The following is a 26538-nucleotide window of genomic DNA, read 5'->3' on the forward strand; positions in this document are numbered from 1 at the left end:
CCTCTGAGAAATGAAATTTAACCACGTGGTCTTAATTTAATTTGAAAAGTGAAATAGATCCGGGTCTCATCAATAAAGTATTGGAAACATCAATATAGACAGATATTGCTATTTTGTATTCAATATTTATTTAAATAATTGCAATTATTTTTTCTTTATCGTTTTCATTTTTTTCGCTTTTGTCGTTATCAAGTTGCATATACATATTTCAAAATCGTACTGCATGTTGTGGATGCTTTTGTCTGTTTTCTTTTTTTTCTGGTTGCTGCCATTTGTTGTTGTTGGTTCATTAAGGCTAGTACGCTAAAGGTCAGAAATGAGGAAACTTAAGAGCTAAATGAATACTTAAACGCAGCTAAATCGAGGATAATTCTACAAAAGGCTCATTCAACTCATTAGGTAATTAGATTGGCTTCGTAACTAAATGCAAAATACAAAACACAAAATCGGTTAACGATCGATTTCAGTTAAGCTGGGCTAAATCAGATTTGACACAGAATTTTAGGGGAAGATATCGGGGCTCTCAGCTCATTAAATTCATTGGAGCAACGCAAAAAACCAGGTTAAACAGTAACCTTCCATACTTTGTTCGTTTTACATTACACAATAGGAAAAAAAGTGTGTAGAAGATAACTTGGATTTGCGAAGGGAACATAACTTAGGCAACAAAGTAACTAAATTACAGTATTCACTTAGAGACTAATTAGAATTTAACAATAAAATGATTTATACAAGGCGGTCCGAACCCGATTTGGTGGCTCTCGCCGCTACTGAAGAGGTCTCCTGAAATCAAGGAGTGACGCCAACGCTGTCCATTTTGATTCCTGCCCCTGTTTATCCCTCCGCCCCCTTTCCCAGCCACGCCTGCCGCCGCCTTAAACGTAATGAAGTCTTTTGCTGTGTAAAATTGCTATAAAAACTATTCCCAGCTCTCTCGATGCCTGCTCCTATTCCGATTTAAGGGTGGGTCTCCTGTGTGCTTTGTGCAATTCTCAAGAATATTGTCTCGGCAACTAAAGATACAATTTCAAAAGGTATCAAGCAAGTTTAACTTGAGCAAAAAAGATAAATATTTGTGTACTTATAAAGAGCGAAAAAAAATCAATATAGTTCAAATAAAAAATATTACAATTTATCTAGTATTTGTAATAAGCAGGAATTTACTTGGTTCTTTTGGAATTCCCACATATGTGTTATAATTATCTGGCCTACCAATAAAAGTGCTTTCCTTTTTTTAACAAATTCCCATGTTAAAACAATATTGTGCAAATCTAGTTGGTTAAATGATAGCTTCCAAAATAAGGTCACTGAGAATCGTTTTAATTTAAAATCTACCAAAACCCCGCAAATCGACCCAGCCCAAATTGGATTTGGTGGCGCATTCCCTGCTCTAGGTTGACTCGTTCAAGGCCTGATGATGCTGTTCCAGCGGCTGGCGTGGCTGAGGGGCAGATGGAGGAGCTTGGGGCGCTGGCAGGGCCAGCGTGGTCATCGGTGGCAGCTTGCTTTCCACCACGGCGACAATGGGCGCTGGATTCACAAGCGGCGGGGGCAACGCCTCGAAGCTCATGCATCCCCGCTGCTGGCCCTCCTCCACAATGGGCGGTGTATCGATGGAGTCGATGGTGGACGCACTGGAAGCGGCTCTTCCACCGCTTAATCCCTCGGAGACGGCCACCAAGGCGGCGGTGGTGTTGCGGTTGTGCTGCAGCAGATCGTTGATCTGAGAAAGGCGCGTGGAACTGGCGATCGGTGTGCTCAAACTGATAAATTCATTGCCGTTGGCCGGGGAAGCGGTGGATGAGCCAGCGGCTGGCGATGCTGCACCAACTGGGGTGCTAACAAGCCGTGACGGCGAAGCGGAGGTGGAGGCAGCGGTCATGGAGACAGCGGTGGTCTGGTATGGAGCATTGCTGGAGGCGGTGGTCGTTGCATTGCCATACGGCGGAACCGACGGCACCGCACACGAGCTGTAGGCGCAAGAGCTCGCTGATCCGGAGGCGACAACGACGGCGGGTGACGGCGAATGCTGCTGGTAGGCGGTCGGATAGGAAGTGATCTGTGATGGATAAGAGTAAAAACCAAACTAGAGCTTCTAAAGATGAGCTCCGCTTACCTGAGTGCTGCCGTAGCTAAGCGACTGATATAGCTCTCCGTACGAGGGCGTGGCATTGGTGCCACTGGCAAAGAGGCCCGAATCCAGGCTGTCCAACTGGGCGTAACCCGGGTAGGTCTGGCCCTGCGCCTGCTGCTGCGGCGGGGGGATCACCTGACCCGGCGTGGGCACTCCCTGCTGCTGTTGATAGTAGCTTACACTGCTCTCGGGCGTGTAGGCTGGAGAAGCATAACCGGAACTGTAGTTCGATTGCGTATGCAGGAAGTATGCAGCTGTTGCGGCCGTTCCCACCGGGGAATAGCTGATGGTCGGCTGGGATTGCTGCTGCTGTTGCGGCTGGAGATGTCCTCCCTGGACGACGCCTTGCACGGAGCCCTGTCGCTGCTCCAGATCTAAGCGCATCACCGTGTGGATGTAATGGGTTCGCACCCTTGTGGGATTGAACTCCACCCGGCCGACTGTGTTGCCACAAGCTTCGCGCGTACATCCACATGGGAACATGGCTCGGTCCACTTGACATTTTATACCGGCCTGGCTGCAGGCACAGGTTTCCGGATCGCAAAACTCCCTGCAGGAGCAACCGCAAACCTCCCTCGAGTTTCTGATGTCACGGCACTCGCTCTTCTCGTTGGCATCGATCTTCCTCACGCCCGCTGCTTTAAGCAGGGCCCTGCGTTGCTTGGGAGTCACAGGCTGGAGGAAGCCATTGGAACCGTCTTCCGCATCGGAACCACTACCCTCGCTTAGGTAATCCTCCTCGGATTCCTCGCTGTCATCACTGCTGGAGCCGCGAGGCTGGAGGTCCTGGTTCTGGCTGCGATGTGCCCGCCTCAATTCCGCTGCATGCTCGGCCAGGGTCATCGTCTTAAAGGCTATGTGCCTGGCACCCATGCCCAAGGTGCATCCGCCAGCTGTGGGCACGCAACTGAAGCCCTGTTGCCGCGGAAAATAGAACACCTTCACCTCGTCAAAGTTGATGGAGCGCTTGGTTCGCTTTTGGGCCACCAAAGGCGGAGCCGACATGTCAGGCAACTGATCTATAGCATCGCTTTCCGAATCCTCCAGCCTGCGCTTGAGATTGGATCTAATGGGTTTGGTTTCCTGCTTCCCCTGGACTTCTGGCTCGGTTTCCTTTTCCGCCTGATCTTTAAGCAATGCGGTCGTCTCACTGCCCAATCCAGAATCGGATCCACCGTCCCTCAGCTCATCTTCCTTCGTCTTAACTGGTTTGACGGGCTCCAGGGATTCCTGGTGGGTTGATCCCACATCCGCTGAACTGGTCGCCGCTTCCGATTCATTGTTCAACTTCAGCCAAAGCAGCTCACCACTGGTGTCGACCTCCTCGTTTGTGGTGACCGACGATGAGTCCAATATGTTGTCTATTGCCAGCGGATCCTCGGACACGGCATCGGAAGCGATGGAAGAGTTGAGATCCGCATCGGTGAGCACGATAATCTCGTTGTTCGGATAGTTCTCCAGCTCGAGGAACTGCTCCTCCAGTTCGGTGTCCGCCGGGCCGTGGGCAAAGTCCGCCAGCTCATCGTCCAGCTGCTCGAGGGGCAGAGGTAAGGAGCCTAAGGCCTTGGCCTTGGCCACAAGCACCTTCTTGGTCGCATGGATTATGGAGGTCTTGATCTGCCTCTCGATGTCGTCCTCGTCGTCGTTCAATTGGGGCAGGATATGCAGCGGCTGCCGCTGCTGTTCCTGATCGCTCTGATCGTCCTCCTGCTCAGGATCCTGATCCTGTTCCTTTCTATCGCCTTCGTCGTGGGCACTTAAGCTGGGAGCCTCCTCCCTTTGGCCGGCTGTCGTGTTTCCTGATGGGCTAAACATGTTGGAGCCGCTCGCATTTTTTTGTATATACGTGAATATCTTTTTGATAGGACTGAACATGCTATTCGTGTCGAAGTCCCGAAACTGGACTCAAAAAGCACTTGGTCTCCCTAGATCTTCGAGTTTTCCACGGGCATCATCTGCAAGAAAGTAGGAAAATTGTTTTATATAATGTGCAGTGGAGGAAATCCGTTCGCAGGTAGCGAAAACTTCTAGATCAGGTGTGTATATACAGTGTTCTCTCGCAGAAGTGGACACTCTGGAGTGTTACATTTATTAAGTGAAGAAATTAAAAAAAAATTGGCATATGTTTAATAGAAACCATTTTTTTTTTAATGTTTTATGCTTAACATGGTTATAATGAAATAAATATTTTTGCGCTAGAGCGTAGCAAATCAATTTAACTGCAAGTACCGGATTCGATAATTTGCAGCCATTTAAGTAAAAGGCCCATTTTTTTCTGTGTACGTGTAATGGTTTAAAAATAAATTAGTTCTTCTGTTTCTTGGTTCACTTTCTCGAGTGAGCACTGTATTTGCAAGCACAATCGTGCGTGTGCGTGTGCAGAATCCTTTGAAATCCTGGATCCCCGAGAATTTCGCACACAAAAAAATAGGAGCACCCGAAAAGTAGACACACCGCTTGCCGAAATCAATATTGATTAGCTGAATTTTGGGGGCCCACCTTTGCGGCTGTATTCCCGCTCCAGGAGCAACCACAGGACTCGCGAGATCGGTGGGGATTATCCTTTTTCGGATTTGCGTTGCAGCTGCGACAGAAAAAAAAAATCGGAGAGCGAGCGAGATGACGACAGGCGCAACTGTGTGCGTGCTTCTGTGTGTGTGTGCAGGGCTGTGCGAGTGTGTGCGTGCAGGAGGCGCAGCAGGACACGATATTCAGTAGCTTATTATCACTTCAATCACTTTAGTCCGTCTGCTCGCTAAGGCTCGAATTTAATTTTAGTTTCAAAAACTAATTTCACAGTTTTTCACACTTTTGTCAAAATTTTCACGTCTTTTCTCGCAATGTTATTACTACTTCACTTTAGTTAGGGATGTGAAAAATACATCAAAGTACATCGATATGTATCGATATTTTTAATTAAAAATAAATTTTATATCGGTATTTGTATTCACTTTGTTTATACATTTCAATAAACTCTTTCATCTTGTCAAAAATACTCTTTGTGGCACATGCCTGTCCTGTCATGCTGCTTCGCGTGTCAGAAATGTAGGCATAAACTCTACATTTCTACATTTAAGTATCAAAGTGATTTCTAATAAACAAATAGCTTATACATTTCAGTACCAAAATTCGTTTTTTCCTTTGAAGCTTAAAAATATCTCTATAAACTTTCTTGAAAGTGTACGGAACTTTTAATAGAATTTGTTTCTTTATAGCTATGATAAATGTTAAATATTGAAACAAAGATACTTAGCTTACGGGGGGTAAAGCATAAAATTAATTGTAATACAAAAAATTTCATAAATACTCGATATATCCATACCATTTGAATTTTTCTTAGAAAGGAATACATCATCGATACGATATTTTTAATATATTTTCACTAGGATACTAGGTGGGTACATCCGCTAAAGCTCTCTAACTATCGATAAAATACTGTATAAATGGGATTGCTGAAAGTGGAGGAAATTATATTAATTGGTTGGAGTCCGCGCTAGTTAATCAAAAAATTATTGGGTATATTTTGGATCACACCGATGTTTTATTCGATAAGAAAGCTGGCGACAGCCGTTAAAAACTGTTGTATCCTAACATTTCGTTAACATTTCAGTGATGTAAAAACGACGATAGTGCCACGAACATCGATTTTTTCTAAAGTTTTGGAAATATCGAACATCGATGGTTTCATCGACCAATACCCATCGCTACAAGAAAATTGTAAGTCAAGTTTGCCAATAAAAATAAACCACGCAAATTCCTCGGCCATTTACAAGGCAGCAAAACAAAGCAAAAAACGGGAAAAGCAAAGGAAAAGCGGCCCCCCAGCGGTGACGTCGCCCAGGAAATCAATCGACAAAAACAAGACTGGCGACGATAAATTTGCGAGGCGAGTCAAGTCGTCAGTTATCTATCTCCCTCTGCTCGTTTCGCTTCGTCTTTTGGGGCTGTTTGGGGCACTGAATCGAAGGGAAAAAACGTAAATGCATTTAGATTAAAGGACTTTAAGTGACGCGTTTAAAAGTGCGTGGCTCCGAGTGGTTTTGCGTTGTTGTTTTCTCTGAGAAACCACCCGTAATTAATTAAGAAAGTTGTGTAAAATTGTGTAAAAATTCGCCCTGTCCGCCATAGTGTTAGTGTGAGAGCGAGTGCGATAGCTGGCCCTGAATTTTTGGGTGCGTTGCCCAAGAGGGCGGTTGTCAGAGCGAGACGGCCATATGACCAAGTGCAGCGGCACAGTGGGTCGCAGCGGCTGGAATAGTGCTGGATTTCCATTGTTGAAAGATAAAGAAAACTGCAGGTGCACTGGACTGAGCATGGAATAAAGCTGATCGAATTGGATCGGTCCTCATTATCACTCGATTTGTTAGGGCCTTAAACGCCTGAAGGGAGCGAAAGTTGTGATTCTTTGTTCCAGCTTGTTTTGCGTCTTAATTAACGAGAGTGCGGGTGTATGTGTCTACGTGTGTGTGTGTGTGTATGTGTATTTATCTGCAATCCGTTTTCTTATCGTCCAAGTCTCTAAAAAAATACTCTCCTCCCACTTTTCCCCTCATAATTTTCCCATAAGCCGAAATGTAAACAAAATCGCATCTTCTATTTGTTCGCCTTTTTACATTTGTTTATTTAAGACATTTTCGCTCAGTTTGCAAATAAGAGAGCCGCAATTGTCATACAATACAAATTTACCGAGTGGTATGTGTGACTGTAAATATAACGCTAATTGTATTCCCAGTTTTTTAGACGTGCTTGGAATATGCGTGCTGAGAAAATTGCACTTGTTGACTTTTCGAGTGAGGCAATTCCACAGTCGAGGTCAAGTTGATAGTGGCTACAAAGTCAAACTGAAAAAAATGTATTTTAAAGTTGATGGTCTTACCAAAAGCAATAGAGCTTGTGAGTAATTTAAAAAAACAAATATTTTATATAACATTTTAAATGTTATTAAAATTTAAATATATATTGGTTAAACTGCAAAGTAATTGAAACATAATTTGGTTCTCTCCCTCTCAATATTTTTACAATGATAGTTTTCCTCTTATGGCATGTAACTTTGTAAATTTCATTGATTATTGCTGACATTCTTCACTTCTATTTGATTGACCCCCATTGTTCTCGCTCTCATTCTCTCTTCTGATGCGTTGTGTTTGTGTTGGTACGTGTGAATGACGCATCGTCAGCTGTTCTAAAAGAACCGTAATTTCCTGAACCCATCGTTGAACGTTGTTTTATATTTTATTGAATTTTCCGCAGACGGGCGCGAAGGCCAGTTCTGTTTTTTAAGTGTCTTAAGAGTCTAATAAACCGCATTAACGAGAGTTGGATGAATTTATACACTTTCCGGTGAGTTATTTTCTGCCAGCTGTCTGGTTATGGAAAATTTCGCATTGGAAACTGCTTGTTTTAATTAAATTTAAAATCCGGTTCTCTAATAGACGCATTGAAATGCAAAATACGTCATTCGCTGTACAACCAAAAGTAATTGTAGGCGAAATTTCTTTATCGCAAGTGAGAGAATTTAAAAAAAAGAGAGAGAGCTAGTTTGCGGCTTTTCTTTGTGTGTATGTGAGTGTGAGACAGTGCACTTTGCTCCAATGTCTCTGACATAAAAACAATAGAAGGGGGCGGAGCGGAAGGGAGCAACAAACAATTGTTGACTGACTGCATTTTTAAAGTGCAAGAGAGAGGGCCTGCATATTCCGCTCTCCCTCCTTCCTCGTTAATTTAATAACGTCGCACAACAACAACAGCAATGTTTGTCACGCTTTTACTTTCTCCGCCTCTCTCCTTCGTTAATTTATTTTGCATTGATTTTTATCACAGCTTCCGCCCTCACTCACTCTCTCATCCTCCATCTTTCCGCATTAAACTCGCTTGTCTCCACAAAATAAACAAGATTCGTGTAGAATTCCGTCCCACGATCTTCGTAGATTTATCTCCACTGTACAGTCTGGTTTCAATGTGTTAATTAATTATTGTCGGAAATCTGAGGTTCCCAACGTCATATAGTACTGAAATTATAACTTATGGAGATGGGACTATTCTAACGTTATAAAGGAGATATTTGACTATTATTGAAACAATTTGATTTCTAATTTAACTTTTTAAATTGTTTGTTAATAAACACAATTTTTTTGGGCAAGTCATAAATAAAACTATTTTATTATAAAGAATGTTTAATGCAACTCTATTGTGCGACATTTAAATTAACAAGTAATTAGAATATTATTATAAACCCTCATTTCAGAAAAAAACGGAGGCCAATGGGGCGTATGATTCATATGAATAGCACTGATAACAGATAGATTGTGAGAGCCACACGCATTCCCATTGAATAACTCGAGGCGTTGTCTATATAGTATATAATAACTAAACTATGTATATACACAAAATAATTACATTTGTGAATAACCCGCTCTCAAAATAGTTTTATCAGAAAATATCATTATCAATTGTCTGGTAGCCCTAAAGGAGCTGCAATAAATATTTATTGCGATAACCAAGATTTCCCAAACAATAGAGCGATAAGAATTTTGTAGTTCCGTTTATTTGTAAACCCTTTCCCCCCGAAGAAAGGGAGAACAATAATTGCGCCTAAACAACATTTCTAAGGTTTCCCTATTGTGTTTGCCAAAGTATTTTTAGTTGATGCTGTGTTTGTTTTTGCACATGCAATTAACCATGTTTGTGTTTGTTAGTGTTTGAAGACGACCAGCGAACACTATTCAAAAAACACATTTCCTGACATTGAAAATTCTATTGGCGGATTTGTTCTTTCTCCGAAAGTTTGACTTATCACTTACTTATCAGTGTTATTATGTTGCTAGGGAACACGAATGAAAATGATTTATTTTCTGATGTGTTGGAATGTATTGGAATTAAGTAATTTTTATACAGTTGAGAGTTTTTGTAGGGCGTATTGCTTTCAGTTTCAATGGGATTTATTGATTACCATTTGCGGCCGCTTTTTTTTTCTCTGTTTTTTTAATGATGGCTGATGATGGCGGCCTTTTATGCATATTGTCGGGTATGCATATGTATCTACATATTGAATTAAATTTACTGGGCTTGTCGACGGCGTCATTGAACAAACTAAGGCGCCACTCAGTCCTCTGACGTTTATCATGTGTCCATATATGAAAGAATTGGTATTCTGGAAAGAAAAACTCCCTTAAATCTACCCTTATGTATATGTTTAAGTGAAATATAAACTTTAATAACACTCTGAACTCAGAAATGTGTTTTAAAGATTTATTCAATGTATTGTATCTTTTAGATTCCACATCCACACTCACCAGCAATCTTTCCGAAAGGCTTACTCAGCAGCGGGAGTGAGTTGCAGTAACCGTCCGTAGAACCAATCACCAGTTGCCATCTCAGAGGAGGAAGACCGCAGCCGCATCCGCATCCGATCCAATCCAAACCGATCATGGCAACCACTCCACGCAGCGGCGGTGCCAGCGGCACTGGAACGGCGCAGCGACCCAATGGCACCTCGCAGAACAAAAGTTGCCAATTCAAGTTGGTGCTCCTCGGCGAGTCCGCCGTGGGCAAGTCATCCCTGGTGCTGCGCTTCGTCAAGGGACAGTTCCACGAGTACCAGGAGAGCACGATAGGTGCGGCCTTTCTGACACAGACCATTTGCATAGAGGACACCGTCGTCAAGTTCGAGATCTGGGACACGGCTGGCCAGGAGCGGTAATTATCGATGGATAAACCATCTAACTAATAGCTTAATCGTGTGAGCTTTGTGTAAATGATGCAGCAGCAGTGCTTTCACACAATATATGCCGCCGCCTTATTTACAATTAAGCGAATCTATAGGGGGAGTTAAACCCCGACTAAACATCCCTCTATTTGCACTTGCAGATACCACAGCTTAGCTCCCATGTATTATCGGGGAGCGCAGGCCGCCATCGTCGTCTATGATATACAGAATCAGGACAGTTTTCAGCGTGCGAAGACTTGGGTCAAGGAACTGCATAAACAAGTGAGTGTCAGCTCTTCCGCTTTCAATATCAAGGTCAATGCTATCTCGCGCAGAGAGTTTCATTGTTGAATGAATGTGAAATCTCTTTGTTGTTGTGCCCCCATTGGGCGCATTGAACTTGATTCGAGACATTTGGCATTCCTTCACACCCTATTGGATTTATTTATTTATTTTTCTTGGCCATTGGAAAACTAATGGGTGTAAATTATGTTTCATGTACAACTCAAACATTGAAAATGGGTGTTACTATTTACTACATTTGACTAATAATCTAATCTAATTTTTTCCAGGCCTCACCAAACATTGTCATTGCGCTGGCCGGCAACAAGGCCGATCTGTCAAACATTCGCGTCGTGGAGTTCGATGAAGCGAAGCAATATGCTGAGGAGAACGGACTGCTGTTCATGGAAACGTCCGCCAAGACGGGCATGAATGTCAACGACATCTTCTTGGCCATTGGTAGGATATTGCTGAGAAACTTGTGCGAAACTTTGCTAATCGCTTTTCCAATTACAGCCAAGAAACTACCTAAGAACGATGGCGCCAACAATCAAGGAACCAGCATAAGGCCGACTGGAACCGAGACAAATCGACCGACGAACAACTGCTGCAAGTGATGTCCCTTTGTAGGTTAGTCCAACCCAACCGAAACTTGGTTCCGGTTAATAATGCATTCTCTGCTTTTATAGAAAATGAAATTTCCAACGAGAGATTTGAAAAGTTTATGCTGATAATTATAAATAAAAAAATTATTTAAAAATTCAACAGAATCAGAAAGAAATATCGACTCTCCTCCCGTACTGTCACCGGCAGTAATTTCATTTGAGAGCCCCAAAACCAATAATGATAAAGACCGCATAATAAGAAATAAAAACTAAATACGAAGGTGTCGCCCCTCCCCAAAATAAACGAAAGTTGCAATTGAAGTATGTTAGTTACAAACCAATTCCCCTAATTAGACTAGATATCTGTCCAAAAGAGAAAACTGACGCCCCCGAAATTGAGCTATACTATCAACATAATACCAACATAAACCATTTCAAATAACAACGCAAAATAATACAACTTGAAGAGAAAGCGCAGGTTTTTGCAGAGTTCATCGTGTCGTAGAAAGTTTGAAATTGTATTGTATAAAAAAAATAAGAAAAAAATAAGGAAAACATCTAAGCGAGCAAAGAATATTTGTAAAGTTTACATTTCGTGTAAGTTTCTGAGCGAATTAAGTGAAGGGAAGATTCCAGTTGCAGTTGTTCTCAGCAGCGTTCCAAATAAACAAATAAAACAAACAAACAAACACCACAAGGAGCAAAAGTTCAGGCCAGCGGCTGAAGATCCTCGCTCGCCTCGGCCTGTGGCAATGTGTGTGTCTCTCCGGCTCCGGAGCACGGATTCCGGATTCCAGACTCGGATCCACGGATGCAGATGCGGATGCGGATTCGACTCCGGGTCGCGGCGGACACGTGTGATAGTTGCAATTTATATAAATTATATATACACATATGAAAATGAAAGAAAAAACAAAAACCACAAAAAAAAAACAAATTATGCATAATTTTAACTATTTTTTTTAATTTCGTCTTGCGTTGAACTATTTTTCCATATTCTAGCAACAATCGAAGATTTAATGCTACTATCTTTAAACATGAACGAGAAAGGAGAAACTATCGTAAACCATAAAAATTAAACTTACATCTAGTATGCAATTAAGCGGAGGAAGTAAAGTGAAATCTTAAACATAAACCTTGAAATACTTTACTATAATGCAAAGAGTAAACAAACGTAAATAAAACGAACAACACAATACCATAAACAACTTTGTTTAAATCGTTCCACAAAACATCTTTGATCCGACGCTTATTTCTTTCCAATTCATAATTTTTATGTTGTTTGTATGTATTTAAATTTAACATTTATAAATTATAATAAATGAAAACATCGTATATACTTATATATATATGAATCCGTATATATATGAAGTCATTCGATTTGAATCGAGAATGAGTCGATATTCGTATTTCAAATTCGGGTTTCTAGGGTTATTCAAAATTGTTTTCGGAAGCGTAGCGGACTGTTGTTGAAGCGCTGTGTTCTTGCGGTTTTAAGATTTGGTTCAGGAGGTAGGATTCCTGCTACGTCTTTGGAGATAATATAAGTAGCTGAGTAAATATAATAAAAATATGATGGATGACGACAAATTAATTGTCACCAAGCCTCAAGGGGGGATTACAAATAATCATTGCAGGATTCGATTAATTAGTCAAGAATCTGAGCTCTTTCAAAGCGGATCGATCCATGATGGAGAAAATATTTTCCTCTGAGGTCGTCCTTCTAGGTAATTCCAACGTTGGAAAATCATCGTTACTCTCGCTCTATGTTAATGGTGATATTCCTGGGAAAATTCAACGCACAGTGGGAGTGGAGTTTCTGATAAAAACCATTGTTGAACCCCATGTAACTACCAGACTGAAGATCTGGGATACAACGGGTCAGGAGCGGTAAGTTTCACATAAATTTGTCAGATCAGTGAAATAAAGTATTGTACTTGAGATGATTCTTTCTAAAAGTATTATTATTCTTTTTTAAAGCGCGAGTTCTTCAGCGCAAGATGTTATTTTTCAAATAAAAGCGCGAATTCTTCAGTGCAAGATGTTATTTTTTAAATAAAAGCTCGATTTCTTCAGCCCAATATGTTATTATTTTTATAATATTATTTTAACTTGGCGCAGATTCAAGGAGATAGTTCAGAAGCAATACACAAATCATGAAGGTGCCCTGCTAGTATACGACATTCATGATCGAAAGAGCTATAACGACGTGATACATTTGGCGGAAGAACTCAATGATTGGGTGGGACTATATTCCTTCGTTCAGTTAAAAAAAAATTAATTTTGATTATAATTTCTAGACACAGAAGCCCAGAAAAGTTATAGCTTTAGTTGGCAACAAAGCTGATATACCAGACAATCGAGTTGTGTCTACGGAAGAGGCGGAGAAATATGCCGAAAGAAACGGATTGATTTTTTGGGAGACATCCGCCATCACCAACTTAAATGTCCATGGGTGCTTTCTCGAAGTCGGTTAGTTGAATTGCGATTATTCGGTTTCGTGATAAGCTTAGAATTCGTTTTTTCAGCAACTGCTATACGAAATGCGAAAACATTACTCAAGCATAGAAGATCGTCTTGGTATTTGTAAATAAAAAGGGACGTCGACACGAAATTGGTTGAAATACATAGATTTATTGTATAATGAATAATTGTTACATCTGGGAATCCCCGACTTTGTCGTCCATGTTTATAAACAATAAAATGAATGCATAAGCAAAATCCCAGAGATGAAAAATGAGAATAATATGTGGAAAATAAGCAAACACGTGCCTTGTCAACAACTATGCCCGAATTTTTGTACCTCCTGAAAGTGTAAACAAAACACTAGATGATCGGATTTCGCTTTGAGTGAAATTTGGTTGAATCAGTATTTATTTATTGAATTTATAATTTCATTCTAGTTTCTTTTGAAGTTGATCGACCGATAAAGTTAAAAATGTATATTGCAGTTTATAGTAATAAGTTTTTGAAATTAAATTTTACAGGCTTTGAAAACCAGTTCCCAAGATCCCGCATAAAACAAAACTCATCTTTTAAGTTTATTAACCTTTCTAATTCCCATTTTTTTTTATTTAAAATTATAACTGATTAAGATTTCTCTCGAAATAAATACATACTTAGCCTACAGTTTTGGTTACAATTTTCATTTGGTTTCGTATTGTATAAGTATTGTATATATATTTTTGTTTGTTTGTATCTTTCTCGCTACTTGGTTTCCCATTTATAAGAATAATTATATTGTGTGACTAGCATAGATTTTCCGTATGCCTCTTGATTTGTTTTTAGAATAGTCGACTTCGATTTTGAGTTAGTTCAAGATAAATCATAGAGAGTATACGCTAACTTACTACAAGGCAACTAAATGGCTTCAATCAGGAGGTTTTTATGCTATTTAACGAACACAGATAACAAGGAGTCGAATATCCAATTAACTAAATTAAGCTTTATAGTTAAACAACTAAAAATGGCAGAAGCTCGTTGAGGGCAGTTTTCGTAGATAGAAAGAGTAGTGAAATTTGGGGAAATAATATTAGTTATCGGTTGTATAACACAAATGCTAACGATTGCATAACAAAAGTTTTGGCTCAACAAAAACAATATACGTACAGATAAGTTAAGTTGCTTTTTGGATCGTTTATCCACTATCGTTATTCCACTTGAAATATCACTTACGTAAGAGAAGTTTATATCTGTATCTGGTATCGGTATTTTCTAGATATAGATCCTAGTCTAAAATTTTGTCTTAGTTTTGCTTCTTGTATTGTTTTGATAAACCAGTTAATTTGTTGTTTGTTTCCACGGTTTAAGTCTAAACATTTTGTCTTTTTTTTGTTTTTCATTTATTTCTATAAAATTTACAAAATTACGTTCCATTTCTTGTCTTTTATTCGTCTGTCTTTTATCGATAGCTTTGCCCAAAACTGTGTGTATATATTGATTCCGGTGGGGAGGGGATTCCCCCCACCACCCACTTTCTCTATAAACTCGCTTATCACTTAGCTTACAAGTAGTTCTCTCTATATATCGCGTCGTCAATTATGTTCTCTAGAAAGTCCAAATTGATCAAAGTGTTCTACAGATTGGTAACTGCGATTTTGCCGTACTCTTTTGATTTCGTTTCCTATACAATTAGCGGCTCATCGCCGTGCAGATCACAGGATCCGATATTCTCGCCCTGGTACGTTGAGAAATCGCTGATAATCGCTGTGGGTTCGGCTCCAAACTGGATGTCCTGCAGGCAGCCCTTGAAGGGATCGAAGAACCGGCCCTTTGTGCGCCTGCTCACCGAGTCCGAGTTGGGGAATCCGCCTGTTTTGTGAGAAAGGAGAAAAGAACACTCTTATCAATTTGGATTTAAATTTGAATAGTTGCCAGTGCTGGAAAATGTAGTTATGTTGAGGATAACAGCACTCTGCATGTTGCGCCTAACAGCCCACTTTCATGGCTAACATAATGTTGAAACTAATAAATGTCAAATGTTTTTTTCTTTATAAGCTTGAATTCAAAGCTTAGTTTTTGACGTTTAACTGGTTTTCTTTTTTTAGGTTTTAATTTAAGGTAGTGCCTAAGAATAAAACCCTTTTTTAAACTTAAGCGTTTTAAGTAAGTGCAAATTTAATTGTGCACTCAACAGCACTATTTTAATGACATAAAATTTTTTAGACCATTATTGTTTTAGGATCTGTATGCGTTACTAATTATGATATTGATTTGGTATAAAATCATTAAATTAAAAATAATGTTAAAAAATATTTAACAGCTGATATTGCTTAACATACTATCGGAAAAGCAGCTGTTTCAAGCCACCGAGTTGGCAGCCCGGCTTAAGTCAGTGTTTATTCGGATCGCGACTTTTCAACAACTATTGAAGTCTATGTTTTAAGTATTAAGTGAAGTGAATTACATTTTGATATTTCAAATCTGTTCAAATCAACTAAACTTCGTTGTTGCTAATAGTAACAAACAAACATCGATCGCTAACGCGTATTTTCACTTCCGTTTAGTGTCTATCCTAACTTAATCAGAAAAGAACTGCATTACATCAACTATTTGACAAGTTATTTGTTTATGTATTATGTTTGAAAAAGTTGGGGGCATGATAACTTATTAAAAGTAATTGGACCTGTGGTAAACCGGTAAGTAAATATTTATGTGATAGTTTATAATACATTGCAAAGGGGACATGTTATATTATTGTAATTACCCTGACATTTAACATTTTATTGGCTCTTTTTAAACGGAAGAAACTATTGTAAAATAGGTATTTCCAGAAGATAATTTTAGAAAACGTTAGAAATATTGATATATATTAATTTACTTGTAGAACTTATATTTACTTTACTTAGTTTTGTGATAATGATATTAACAATTGTAAAGTTTCTTAATGTTAGTTCAGAATGAATTTGGGATCAAAATATTGTTTGTAATATTTAAACTCACCCAAGTAGAAGACATCCTCATAGCTAATTGTAGGCTCCTTGTTTGAATTTTTGCGCCTGCCCGCTATGGTTGTTCTCGGGGTTGTCGAGGCCAGGGATCTTCCACTTTCGGGTAATCTCTCCGTGAAGATCACCTCGCCGTCCAGCTGTAGTTCCAGCCTCGTTCGGTCCAACAGAACACTCGTCCAGTGCCAGGCTCCATCCGCTATAAATCCGCTGGCCGGGGCCCTAACCGTATCGTTGGAACTGCCCAGCAGATTGCTGGCCAACTTCAGGTGACCCGCCTCCAGTCCCAGGCCCAGGAACTTGCTCCTCTCGTGCTCGCTCCACAGGAGCAGACCGTCCGGTTCGATGGTGGAGAAATTCAGCGAAACTTGGATGGCTTCGCGGGGGCGGACATATAGAGAGGGTCCCCGTCTCTTGTCTTTCATCGGAATTCGCGGCGGCGGCAAGATCAGGTAACTGTTGCCACGGAAGCTCGGCGTCGTCGGCTTGCTCATGGCTAAAAAAATCAGAAAAAATATATAATATAATATTGCGGTGGGGAAGAGGGGCAGCAGACACACACTCGCGTTGCATTAAACATATTGCATGCGATACATAATTAAATTACAGCATCAGCTTGCCGCTCCGGCTGCATTGTTCGTCTTCGTCTTTTGTTTCGCTTTATGAATCCTCATCTTCAGGCCCTGATCTCGTTTATAAGCCTACCATCATCTGCCGTTAAGACTGGCTCAATATATTTTCTTACCTACCTGAAGGTTTTCTTATAAGTACTTAGAAAAAAAGGCTTTTCTATCACAAAATTGTATTTAGTTTTCATTTTAAGACTAAAACAATTGGCTTTATCCTCTAACATATTACTTTTTTTAGTTAAAAAAAATTGTTTAAATTACATATTTGTCTAAAATAACTATGAACAAACTAAAATTTGGATTTGGTTATTTAAATATTATAAGTTCCTTAACTGAAACACAATAACTAAATTGTAAGAAATAGTAAGTTATTCCCAGTCTAATAATAGATACATATATGGTTTTAATTTCTATGTCGACTTCTGTACCTCAAATTTCTCTTCCATTTGTCAGCATTTTCTTCAACTTCCCTTACTTTCCAGTTTTTTCTCATTATGAATCATCTTCAGAACCTGAACTTGAAGCAGAGATTAATCTCTATTATCGTGCGGTTATTAATTTTCTTTACACTTCCTCTCACTTTTTCTATTATCTTTCAACATCTGTTCGCTTTCCCAAACTTCTTGATTTTTGTTGATCTACCTTCTGAGTTTTTCCGGAATTTCCCCTAATGTTTTCATTTTCCCTTCACCGACTTGCATTTCTTCAATTTCAACTTAAACTTGCTTTTGTGGCATGTTAATTTACAATTTGCTAATAAGTGAAAGGCAGACGGCTGAATATCCACATATAACATTCGATGGATAAAGAAATAACAAAAAACGCATCTGCCGATATCATATAATCAAAAAGCTTGTTTCGCAGATGCTTGATTGATGTTTCGGTTAGTGCCATTATCATTTTAAATAATGTTGCATTTAAGAGGGGGTATTAAAAGATTGAATTTACTGTTTGTAAAGGTTACAGAAACTGCGTTTTTTATGGTTTGAACTAGATGAAACCAATAATTAAAAAAGGAAGGGATCAATTTAAATCATTATGAAGTTTAAGAAAAAGAGCTCAGGAAAGGTCTTTTTCAAAATTTTTACCAACGCTAAAATAACTGAAAAGATAAAAAATTAAAATGAAATTTAAACTATATAAGATTGCTGGTCTGAATAAATTGTAAAGTTTAGAAAAATTATGTTAAAAGTATAGCTAAATCTATTTCTGATTAATATGCTGCACAATGAATAAGTCTAAAAACCGAGAGCTCTCAACTTTGAGTCATAACAAGTTTTAATTATCCTCCAACTCTAGTATAATTATTCAGATTTGAGTGCCCTTTATTGCTTTTGTTGTGAATCACAGATCGCTAATTTCTGTGTTATTTTTTGGCCAGCCAATTTCCTGACCCCGCTGTGCACTGAACCATCCAGAATGCCGCTGTTAATGGTTTTTCTCTGCTGCCGTCAATCTCTAATTATAATAATAATGTTGTTCTACTATGCGGCTTCAAAACTTGTTTGCCCCACAACTACAACTCCGCAGAACAAAACTCACAAAAAGAGATCAGCAATAAAAAAATAAGCAAAAATAATAATAAAATCATTTTAGCTTCTGTAGGAATTGCGAAAACAAACTTTTACTCGTGACACATTTTTTGGGAATTGAACTTGAAGCTGTGCGAAGATTTATGAAACTTGTTTTTCTTGGCATTAAAATGATTTATTTCTATTGTAGCCAAAGCAAATGGAAAACAGGCTGAATCATAAGCCGTGCTTATGGTTATTGACCTCCTGGTTACTTCTTAATTATTTTTTCGGAGCACTTACCAATCTCGCAGTAGAAGCCGCCCCAACCATTTGGACACGAGCAGCGCCCACTTCTCAGACATCTTCCATTATTTTTGCACGGAATGAGTTTGCAGGTCTCCGAATACTCGCACCGATCTCCTTTGGCATATTCTGGGCAGATGCAGTGGGGCTGTAGCTTCTCGTCCAGCCAGCAATGTCCGCCGGATTCGCAGGAATCTCCGCCACAAGCGGTGCCATCGCAGTCTCGAATATTTCGTGATTCTAATAGATAGTTACAAAAATTTATAAATTTATATAGGAAAACAAATTTAAAGGTGCTTAAAAGTATGCAACAAGTCCAATAAAATCATTCCGAAAGGTTACTTCCTTTATTATTTGCATACTTTTAGGCACTTCTATTAGACAGTCTCTGCCTCATGCGGTGCTATCACAGTTTCGAATACTGTGTGATTCTAATAGATTTTTAAAGAAATTTACAAATGCAAATAGGAGAGGTATCCAAAAGTATGTAACAAGTCCAATGAAATATGTCCTAAAAGGGAATTTATTTATTAATTGCATACTTTTAGGCAAATAAATTAAAGATTTCAAAATGAGTGATTTCTGTGCCACCATACTTATGTCAAATATTGAAATTGAGGAACTATTAGTTCAATTTAAACTTCACTTACCCACAATGTTGGTTTCGTTGAGCACAATGCGAGTTCCACTGACCACTAATCCCCGGACACATCCCCTAAAGGGTATGGGAAATCCGGAGATGGCGTTGTGCGGCAGCTTGGACACATCCTTCAGCCCGCCAATGTAGAGCAGTGAGTCCGGCTCGACCAGGACCTCTGCCGATGGGGCCAAGGCCGATGAGGCACTGCCCTCCACCCACAGGGTCAGCCATCTGCCCCGCTGCGCCATCTTGATCTTGTGCCACTCGCCGATGGCCAACATCCGTACACTTCGCACCACCGTCACATGGGTAGTGGGTCCTGAAATCCTGAATTCCACCACTCCACCTTGCAGCGATAGCGATACAAATCCTATCTTTTTGTCCTGATTGTTGTTCAGGGTTCCGAAATACAGCAGTAATCCTCGTTCCGAAAGCGGTCGCAGTTGGAACTCGATAAAGAAGAACTGCACTCGATGGTGCTCCTCGAAGGTCTTTGATCCCATCAACGGAACTGGCGAGAAACTGCGCTGTTTTTCCACCTCATTCAAGAGTTTCATCACAAAGTGCGTACTGGGCGTGGTTATCGGTTTCGGGGGCATTAACTTCTTGGTAAAGTTCCGGTAGCTGACCATTTGGGAGCGCTTGGCGCCCAGCTTATCGCCGCCATCATATAGATATGGCCAGCGAACCGCCAGATACGAACGCCTGCCGGTCAGGGATACATCGCTCAAGGAACGGATTACTATAAAAAAGATTGACATATTATTATTTAACACAGTATTAGAGATGTATTCATAAACTGACTGACTCTATTTTTAATTTATTTTATTTTATTTCATTTGTCCCTATTTGCAAATCTATTTTTGTAGAAGATTCGAAAATAAAATAAACAAATCTCATCTAAAATGTTTTTAATTAAGTAACATCTAAACTTATTGAAATTCTTTGAAAATTATTTGGAACTTATAAATTTTAGTTTTGTTTTTAACAGTTTATAACCTTAAAAAAAATGTATATTCTGTTCTCTCTAAGAATTTCTGGGGATATAAGTGAGTACTATGGTTATTTTGCAATCTTAACAGCCGACACTACGAGATTATAATTTTTTTAATGTATTACTTAAATAAGGTTATCTTTAGTTAGTCAGATCTTAAGAGAACCTACCCTCGTCGCAGTTTTTGCCCGTTCGTCCCACAGGACAATCGCATTCGTAGCCATTGACCAGTGGCACACACGTGGCGTCCTCGTAGCATTTGTTGTTGAAGGAGTCGCAGGGATTCGTGGGCTGGGCGCAGAGGGGGCCATACCAGCCCTCCTGGCAGATGCAACTAATTTAAATGAGAAATTAATAATTAATTCATGAAGTGAATAAGTGCTGAAAATTTCAAAACTAGAGCTCACGTAAAGGTTGCTCCATGCTGCAGGCAGGCGCCATCGTGCTGGCAGGCATGTCGATGGCATTCCCTCGTTCCGCACTGACCCACCCCGCGACCTCTGACCCCACGTGTTTCCTGTAGGGGAACCGTAACCTGACCCGCCTTCAACTGCACATCGTATATGCATCCCTGGAATCCGGAATGCAGCGGCAAATCGTGCGGCAGCGTATTGAAATTGGCTATCTCATGGCCTCCCAAATACAAAATGGGCAGCACATCCATCCTGCTGCCACTTCCTGGCGATCGTCCTGTAATATTGAACTTTCCATCCACCGAAAGCCAGGCCTGTCGACCAATACGACCCACTTTAATTTCATAGGGCACTCTGGGAGCATCCAGCCGGAAATCTATGGGTTTCTGGGTGAAAATGCGACGAGGTCCTGCGCCCAGATTCCAAGTCAGCATTATGTAGCCCTGGATGAAGCTCACCGCCAGGTGATCGCTCTTCTCGTCATGATATCCCGATTGGCCGAAGAAAGCCAGCAGCGAGATCTGCGACATGGTTTGCGGCAGGATCTTGAAGCTCAGCTCGAGGGAATACTCCAGGGGAATGGGCACCGTGTAGGCCACAAACGAGGAGAGGCCATTGACGCTGCCGGAGAAGGAGGGAAGGGCCACCTCAAGATCTGTTAAATGGGAACGTTTTATTAAGATTTATTAGATAAAGTTAAGAAATTTTAGGAATTAAATATATTAGGGAGGGAAAAATATGAAAAAAGTAATATGAACCGAACTTAGTATATAAAAAAAGACCCCATTGAAATTGGGTTTTCGTCTTGTAACTAATTCTTTCGGTAAAAAACACGTTTTAAATGTATTCCAGATCTAACCTTACTATATGTATAAGTTTTATTATCAAGATATACCAGCTTTTTGTCGTATATCCATTAATGTATATCCATTAAGATATACCATTGGTAAAGTTTAAAAGAAGTCTTAGAACATTTCTTATGTTAGCTTTGGCGTTTAAAGGTATATTACATAGCTCGTACAAGGCCTTCAACATTTTTAATAAAAGGTCTTATATTTTTAGATATGTTATTAGGAGCTGTTTTTTCCGATTACTTACTATGCTCGCAGTAGTGGCCATGTTTGCCCAGTGGACACAGGCAGAGGTATCCGCTGCCCGGAAATTGTACGCAGGTTCCACCGTACTGGCACGGGTTGTCCTCGCACACGGATATCTCGCAGGTGGGTCCCATGTAGCCAGTGGGGCACTTGCACTTCCACTTCTCCGCCTTCTCGCCGTTCTCGTCCAGATCGTTGGTTTCGATCTTTATGCAGGCGGCGCCATTGCGACAAGGACTCGATAGACAGGCGAGGGAGCCGCATTCCGTGATGCCAAATCCATCCAGGGCATCCCTACACAAAGAAATAATTACCCATGTTGGTTAAAATCGGCTTTTGTTTAATAACATTTTTAATATATTTTTAAAGCTACTATAAATTTGGATTCAAAATAGTATTCCTTAGTAAAAAAGGAACTTCAGAAGATAATGCTTATATATAATACATGGCTAAGTATATTTTAAAAGATAATAGTTATAAACTAGATTTTGAAGTAATACTAAGCTATTTATTGGTCTTATTAATGTGTGTTCTTAAGTAATACCAAATTAATTAGTAAAAAGTTGATTGGTATTTTTCTCTGTGTAGAATTGAGACAGGGCGATGAGTTAGGTGTCGCTGCTAATTTCATGAGCTGGGCTAATTCAACATGCCAATACCATGGACGGAGTGTCCTTTTCGCTATCCTTGTGCGCCATTTGACAAACAGCCCACAGCTGTCAGCGCTTTCGACACGGATGTGACCCCCTCTCCCTTTATGTCCCCTTCTGAAACCCCTGCCCCCTTTTCCAATCCCCTTTACTTTCCCCACCCTCCATGCCCCTGCTTTTGGGCCATCTGTTTGTACTCGCGCTTTTATGAACGTTGCATACTGACGAATGGCTTCCGCATTCGCTGACTGGCTGTCCCCAAACCATCATCCCCACCTTTCCCCATCCTTTGAGATGTCCTTTTCATCGGGCTCGCTGCATTTTCACTGGCAAACTTGGTAAGAGGCCATAATATATAAGCTTTTAGCTTGGCTATTTCTTTTATGGTTAAGAAGTTCCTTTCGTAAGGAAACTTGAAGTCTACGGAGGCAATGTTTTTGTTGGGAACTCTCTATACATTTATTAAATCTTCAGACATTATTAAATGGTTTTTTAACGTTTAAAACAAATACTTGAAACATAATACCCTTAGAACTTGGAATAATAAGACTAAATAGTACCACAGTTAGGGGAAAGACTCCCATTTATGACTTATTTGATGACTGCACTTTTGTTTATTTTCTCCAATCCCAGCGGACACATGCGAGTCCATTTGGTATATATGGTCTTTGGGCATTAGCCGTATATATGTGCGACCAATTTTATCGCCGCACGTAAGCAGAGTTAATTTTTTCATGTACCTACGAAAAAAGTTTTTAACGCTCGTTGGCCGTATAATCCGGTCTTTACTGCAACTCCTCCAAGGCCTTCACCACCTGCAACTTTGTGTGGCGGCATTTTGATGGTTTCATTTCATACCCGCCCTTCCCGCCCTTGGGGTCCCGGCTTTGGAAGACTGTAAGCGGCATTAACATTTAAGAGATGCCCCCGGCGGAGATATACATACACCCCCCACTGCCCTTCGCCATCGGCCCAAAAGAAGTCGTAACTTTCTGGGCGCTGTTCATTAGCCGGGGTCCAGCGTTCGAAGAGCCCAAAGGGCGAAAAAAAGGGGATTGCAGATGGAGGTTTAACGGCACTGAGAAAAAACACCCGTTTGTAACTTATCAAAAATGAAAGAAAATAAAACAAAAGTTTTTAAATCGTTATATTGAACTAATTTAAAAAAATTTAAATTTTATGATTATTTCTGTACGTTTTCCATCATCGTTTAAAAAATAATAATTCCTATTTGAGCGAAAAAAATGTTGCTCAACTAACCTTAACTTAAATGTATAACCACTTCATACAAAAGTATCCGAATTTTCTTAATATTTCCCTGAATTAAGCCTAATTAAGCATTGCTTAAATAATAATAATAATAATTATTGTTTAGAGAGATATTTATTTGCTTAATATATCGATCAAGGCCGAATTACTTATTTTGTGAGGAATCCTTGATAATATCACTACTTTATCTATTTTTATAGATTGTGGGTTTTCCAAAGGAATCTGTACTTAGAACCACGTACTATAATTGTTGTTAATTCAACTTTGGTGTGATCTATATAGTAAATATTGGTAAAGAGCTTGCAACTAGTCAAAAATGTCCAAGAATGGATTGGCAATAATCATGGTAGCTGTTACTTATTGTGATTTTGTTAGGCTAATGCAAAGTTAGAAGATAGGATACTTTGTGAAAATAGTTTATTACTTAGAAATCTAGAGGTTTCTAACTTATCCTATAAATCATAGATGGTATTGCTTCCCTCAGTGCCCTCTTATGCCCTGCAAACTCACCCGAAAATCTCGCGGGCCTGTCCGTTGATGCGCAGCGTATGGAGGCAGCCGGTGAAGCCGGTGCCGCTCTGGGCCGGCGGCAGTTCGATAATCAGGCCAATCGGCGCCTGGGGCGCTCCGCCCAGGTGCAGCCAGGTGTTCAGGATGGCCTCGGGGGTGTGGAGGCGGGGCGGCAGGAGCTTCAGCCAGGTGGGCTGATCCCCGGACATGGCCAACGTGTCGTTCACCAGCAGCGAGGCGTTGCAGTGTGTGTAATTCCGGCTGAAGTCCAACCTGCAAAAAAGGGACATTCGAGGCATTCCTTTAGCTCTTTTACCTTTTACCTTTCACTTTTCATTTTTTTTTTTGGTACTATATAGTGCATCAAATATTTAATACGCCGCACTTTCTCTTTGGCGCGGGTGACACTCCCTGCATTCCCGGCTTTTAGGGACGACTTTTGAGGAGAAATTCCCAACATGCCGATGCGTGAAAATATTTATGACGCCACAATCCACCGCCCCATGTTGCGAATTCCCCCATCCGACCAAAAAGGGGTCCTGCCAGCAATCCGTTATCCTTCGCTACCTTTTGTCTGTTGACCTTTTAGCGAAGGACCCCCGTGTTTGTTTACAGTGGTACACTATTTTTCTTGAAAAGTGGGTTAAGGGTTTAAAATATATTCAGCGGATATAAGAGAAGTTATTGGAACTTGTCGAGTATATTGAATATTTAAATATATTATTTAAATTTCAGTAATCTATGGACTTTTCTGAAAACAAAACTGGACTAAATGCACTTGAAATATGTCTTGAATATAATTTTTGGTGTCTAAAAGTATGCAACAACTTTTTTTACTGCATACTTTTAGACACTTCAGATTTACAAAATACTTTCCATGATTGTTTCTATACAGACATATATATCAAATTATAATCCTCCCGAATTTATAAATTTATAATTGTTTTTGAAATCAAACCACTGTTTCCTGGCCCATATCCTTTTTCCCTCCGCCCAACAATTGGCTGTAATGTCAATCGGCTGTCAAATTTTTGTTTCGCCTGTCCTGCGATGGCATGGAATTTTTTACTGGCCCTTTGATGTGAAAAAGGTAAAAGCCCAGTTGGAGTTACTACGGGAATTTCCCCCATTTTCCGAAAGGGGCCACCAATTTTTATTGCCCCGCTTGGTCGAATGTCACCTGGTTTTATTTGAATGTGCTTTGTTGTGTGGCCTCATCTGCAGTATTTCCGATTTTATTTGTTGTCAGAAGAATTTCTCCTCTTTTTGCAGATGGACGAACTGGGATTCATATCTTCGCGTTTATTGCATTTGAAAGTAGATATTTTAATGCCAAAGAGACAGTGCAATAAATGCCTGCTGGAGGACACATATTTTATTGTTATTTTATGAAGGCAGAATAAAGCTATAAAAAGTTTCCCATATGCTGGCCAGATGGAAAAAGTTTCCTCTGATTGCATTTAGTTTTTACAACATATGCAAAATGTATTTGACAGACAGTGTACTTGGAAATGGTTTAAATCCTTTTTTCTTTAAAGAGCTGTCTCACTAAATGTTAAAGCAATAATTTATCCATTTTAAGTTTCAAAAGCCATTAATTTAATACCCTCTTAAATAGGCCAAATTAATTACCATTTTCCTGAAATTATAGTTCCATTAACGAAGCAAAACCAAAAATCCAAACTTCCTTTCAATGCCATTTAAAGTTCAATTAGCTGCGCTTGACTGAACAACAAATTAAATTAGCATTGTTTACATTCGAGGGGAGCTTATTTTCTTGGGTGTGAGTCAGTGGGAAATCCTTGAATATAATTTATTGACACGGCCAATTGAATGCTATTGAAAAGTTCTTGGCTCTGCGGAAGCTGCCAAGGAAATCCAGTCATCCTAATTAATGAACTTGAGTCGAGAATTGTATTAGGCAAATTCACAGTAATTAAAACGAAATTTCCCGGCGAAAGCGAAAGAAATGTGGCCGCAATTAGGCCCGACCAATGGTAATTGTTATTGCTTTCTAATTACACTAATTGTGCGCAACACCAGTTCTTCGATGAAGGTCCTTAAGTAAAATGTCAATTGCGCCGGGCATTAGGCTCATTAGAGAGTGGGATTTGCCTTTTTCACCCCTCCACGGGTTAGATTTCCCCCAAGGGGGGGCTGGGCAACTATAGTTCATCGAAGGCCCGACCTCGTCATCATCGTCATCGAGTGGCCCCCGGGCGAAAAAGTCCTTTGGGTTCCCTCTGCTCGGGCGATTAAGCACGCAAGGCAAATAAAAATAGGCAACGAACATAAATTTGTTGCTCGTAAATCCACTTGCCAGACCGAAACACAAAAACAACACCC

The 26538-nt window shown here is 40.1% G+C and overlaps 5 protein-coding genes across 10 annotated transcripts in view; 3 read left to right on the forward strand and 2 right to left on the reverse strand.

The window, feature by feature from the left end:
- Positions 1-109: 109 nt before the first annotated feature.
- On the reverse strand, positions 110-5009 carry Axud1 (AXIN1 up-regulated 1). Its single transcript, XM_017088635.4, has 3 exons — positions 4634-5009; positions 2117-4089; positions 110-2059 (listed from the first exon to the last, which is right to left on the reverse strand). The coding sequence occupies exons 2-3, from the start codon at positions 4007-4009 to the stop codon at positions 1391-1393; spliced, it is 2562 nt and encodes an 853-aa protein (XP_016944124.3). The 5' UTR covers positions 4010-4089; positions 4634-5009; the 3' UTR covers positions 110-1390.
- Positions 5010-5721: 712 nt separating this feature from the next.
- Positions 5722-12119, forward strand: Rab5 (RAS oncogene family member Rab5). 4 transcript variants are annotated; one of them, XM_017081423.4, is made up of 6 exons: positions 5722-5851; positions 9408-9829; positions 10001-10121; positions 10412-10580; positions 10638-10751; positions 10811-12119. In XM_017081423.4, exons 2-5 carry the CDS (start codon positions 9561-9563, stop codon positions 10736-10738), a joined length of 660 nt encoding a protein of 219 aa, XP_016936912.1. In that variant the 5' UTR covers positions 5722-5851; positions 9408-9560; the 3' UTR covers positions 10739-10751; positions 10811-12119. The 4 variants fall into 4 exon arrangements, with proteins under 4 accessions (XP_016936912.1, XP_016936904.1, XP_065718909.1 ...); XM_017081415.4 differs by lacking the exon at positions 5722-5851 and adding an exon at positions 5858-6110; XM_065862837.2 differs by lacking the exon at positions 5722-5851 and adding an exon at positions 5863-6020.
- A 201-nt stretch (positions 12120-12320) lies between these two features.
- On the forward strand, positions 12321-13902 carry LOC136116463 (uncharacterized). The gene is made up of 4 exons (XM_065862838.2): positions 12321-12616; positions 12848-12968; positions 13027-13198; positions 13255-13902. The coding sequence occupies exons 1-4, from the start codon at positions 12414-12416 to the stop codon at positions 13314-13316; spliced, it is 558 nt and encodes a 185-aa protein (XP_065718910.2). The 5' UTR covers positions 12321-12413; the 3' UTR covers positions 13317-13902.
- A 721-nt stretch (positions 13903-14623) lies between these two features.
- The window catches only part of eys (eyes shut), a 56922-nt gene continuing 45007 nt past the window's right edge, over positions 14624-26538 (reverse strand). For both annotated transcript variants that reach the window (XM_017081389.4, XM_017081381.4), the window contains exons 7-14: positions 24193-24465; positions 21765-22057; positions 20661-21321; positions 20424-20587; positions 19270-20001; positions 18617-18859; positions 16169-16669; positions 14624-15037 (exon numbers count right to left, since the gene is read on the reverse strand). In XM_017081389.4, the coding sequence (XP_016936878.3) occupies positions 14850-15037; positions 16169-16669; positions 18617-18859; positions 19270-20001; positions 20424-20587; positions 20661-21321; positions 21765-22057; positions 24193-24465 (3055 nt within the window). In that variant the 3' untranslated portion in view covers positions 14624-14849. The remainder of the gene's footprint in view (positions 15038-16168; positions 16670-18616; positions 18860-19269; positions 20002-20423; positions 20588-20660; positions 21322-21764; positions 22058-24192; positions 24466-26538) is intronic.
- LOC108015134 (MKRN2 opposite strand protein) overlaps positions 15569-26538 on the forward strand; it is a 60138-nt gene continuing 49168 nt past the window's right edge. Inside the window, exon 1 of one of the 2 annotated variants that reach the window (XM_070998694.1) lies at positions 15569-15864. The gene's annotated coding sequence lies outside the window, so the exon portion shown is untranslated. The remainder of the gene's footprint in view (positions 15865-26538) is intronic. The other variant, XM_017081402.4, reaches the window with a different exon arrangement.

This window comes from Drosophila suzukii, chromosome 2L, assembly GCF_043229965.1.
Source record: "Drosophila suzukii chromosome 2L, CBGP_Dsuzu_IsoJpt1.0, whole genome shotgun sequence".
Lineage (NCBI taxonomy): Eukaryota > Metazoa > Arthropoda > Insecta > Diptera > Drosophilidae > Drosophila > Drosophila suzukii.

What these genes read in the sequence shown, in the direction of transcription:
- Axud1 (XM_017088635.4), bottom strand. Translation starts at nt 4,009, where the DNA reads ATGTTCAGTCCTATCAAAAAGATATTCACGTATATACAAAAAAATGCG. An exon ending in TTAGCTACGGCAGCACTCAG is followed by an intron (nt 2,060 to 2,116) that starts GTAAGCGGAGCT and finishes TATCCATCACAG; the next exon opens with ATCACTTCCTATCCGACCGC.
- Rab5 (XM_017081423.4), top strand. Translation starts at nt 9,561, where the DNA reads ATGGCAACCACTCCACGCAGCGGCGGTGCCAGCGGCACTGGAACGGCG. An exon ending in GACACGGCTGGCCAGGAGCG is followed by an intron (nt 9,830 to 10,000) that starts GTAATTATCGAT and finishes TTGCACTTGCAG; the next exon opens with ATACCACAGCTTAGCTCCCA. An exon ending in CGACATCTTCTTGGCCATTG is followed by an intron (nt 10,581 to 10,637) that starts GTAGGATATTGC and finishes TTCCAATTACAG; the next exon opens with CCAAGAAACTACCTAAGAAC.
- LOC136116463 (XM_065862838.2), top strand. Translation starts at nt 12,414, where the DNA reads ATGATGGAGAAAATATTTTCCTCTGAGGTCGTCCTTCTAGGTAATTCC. An exon ending in GATACAACGGGTCAGGAGCG is followed by an intron (nt 12,617 to 12,847) that starts GTAAGTTTCACA and finishes AACTTGGCGCAG; the next exon opens with ATTCAAGGAGATAGTTCAGA. An exon ending in TGGGTGCTTTCTCGAAGTCG is followed by an intron (nt 13,199 to 13,254) that starts GTTAGTTGAATT and finishes TCGTTTTTTCAG; the next exon opens with CAACTGCTATACGAAATGCG.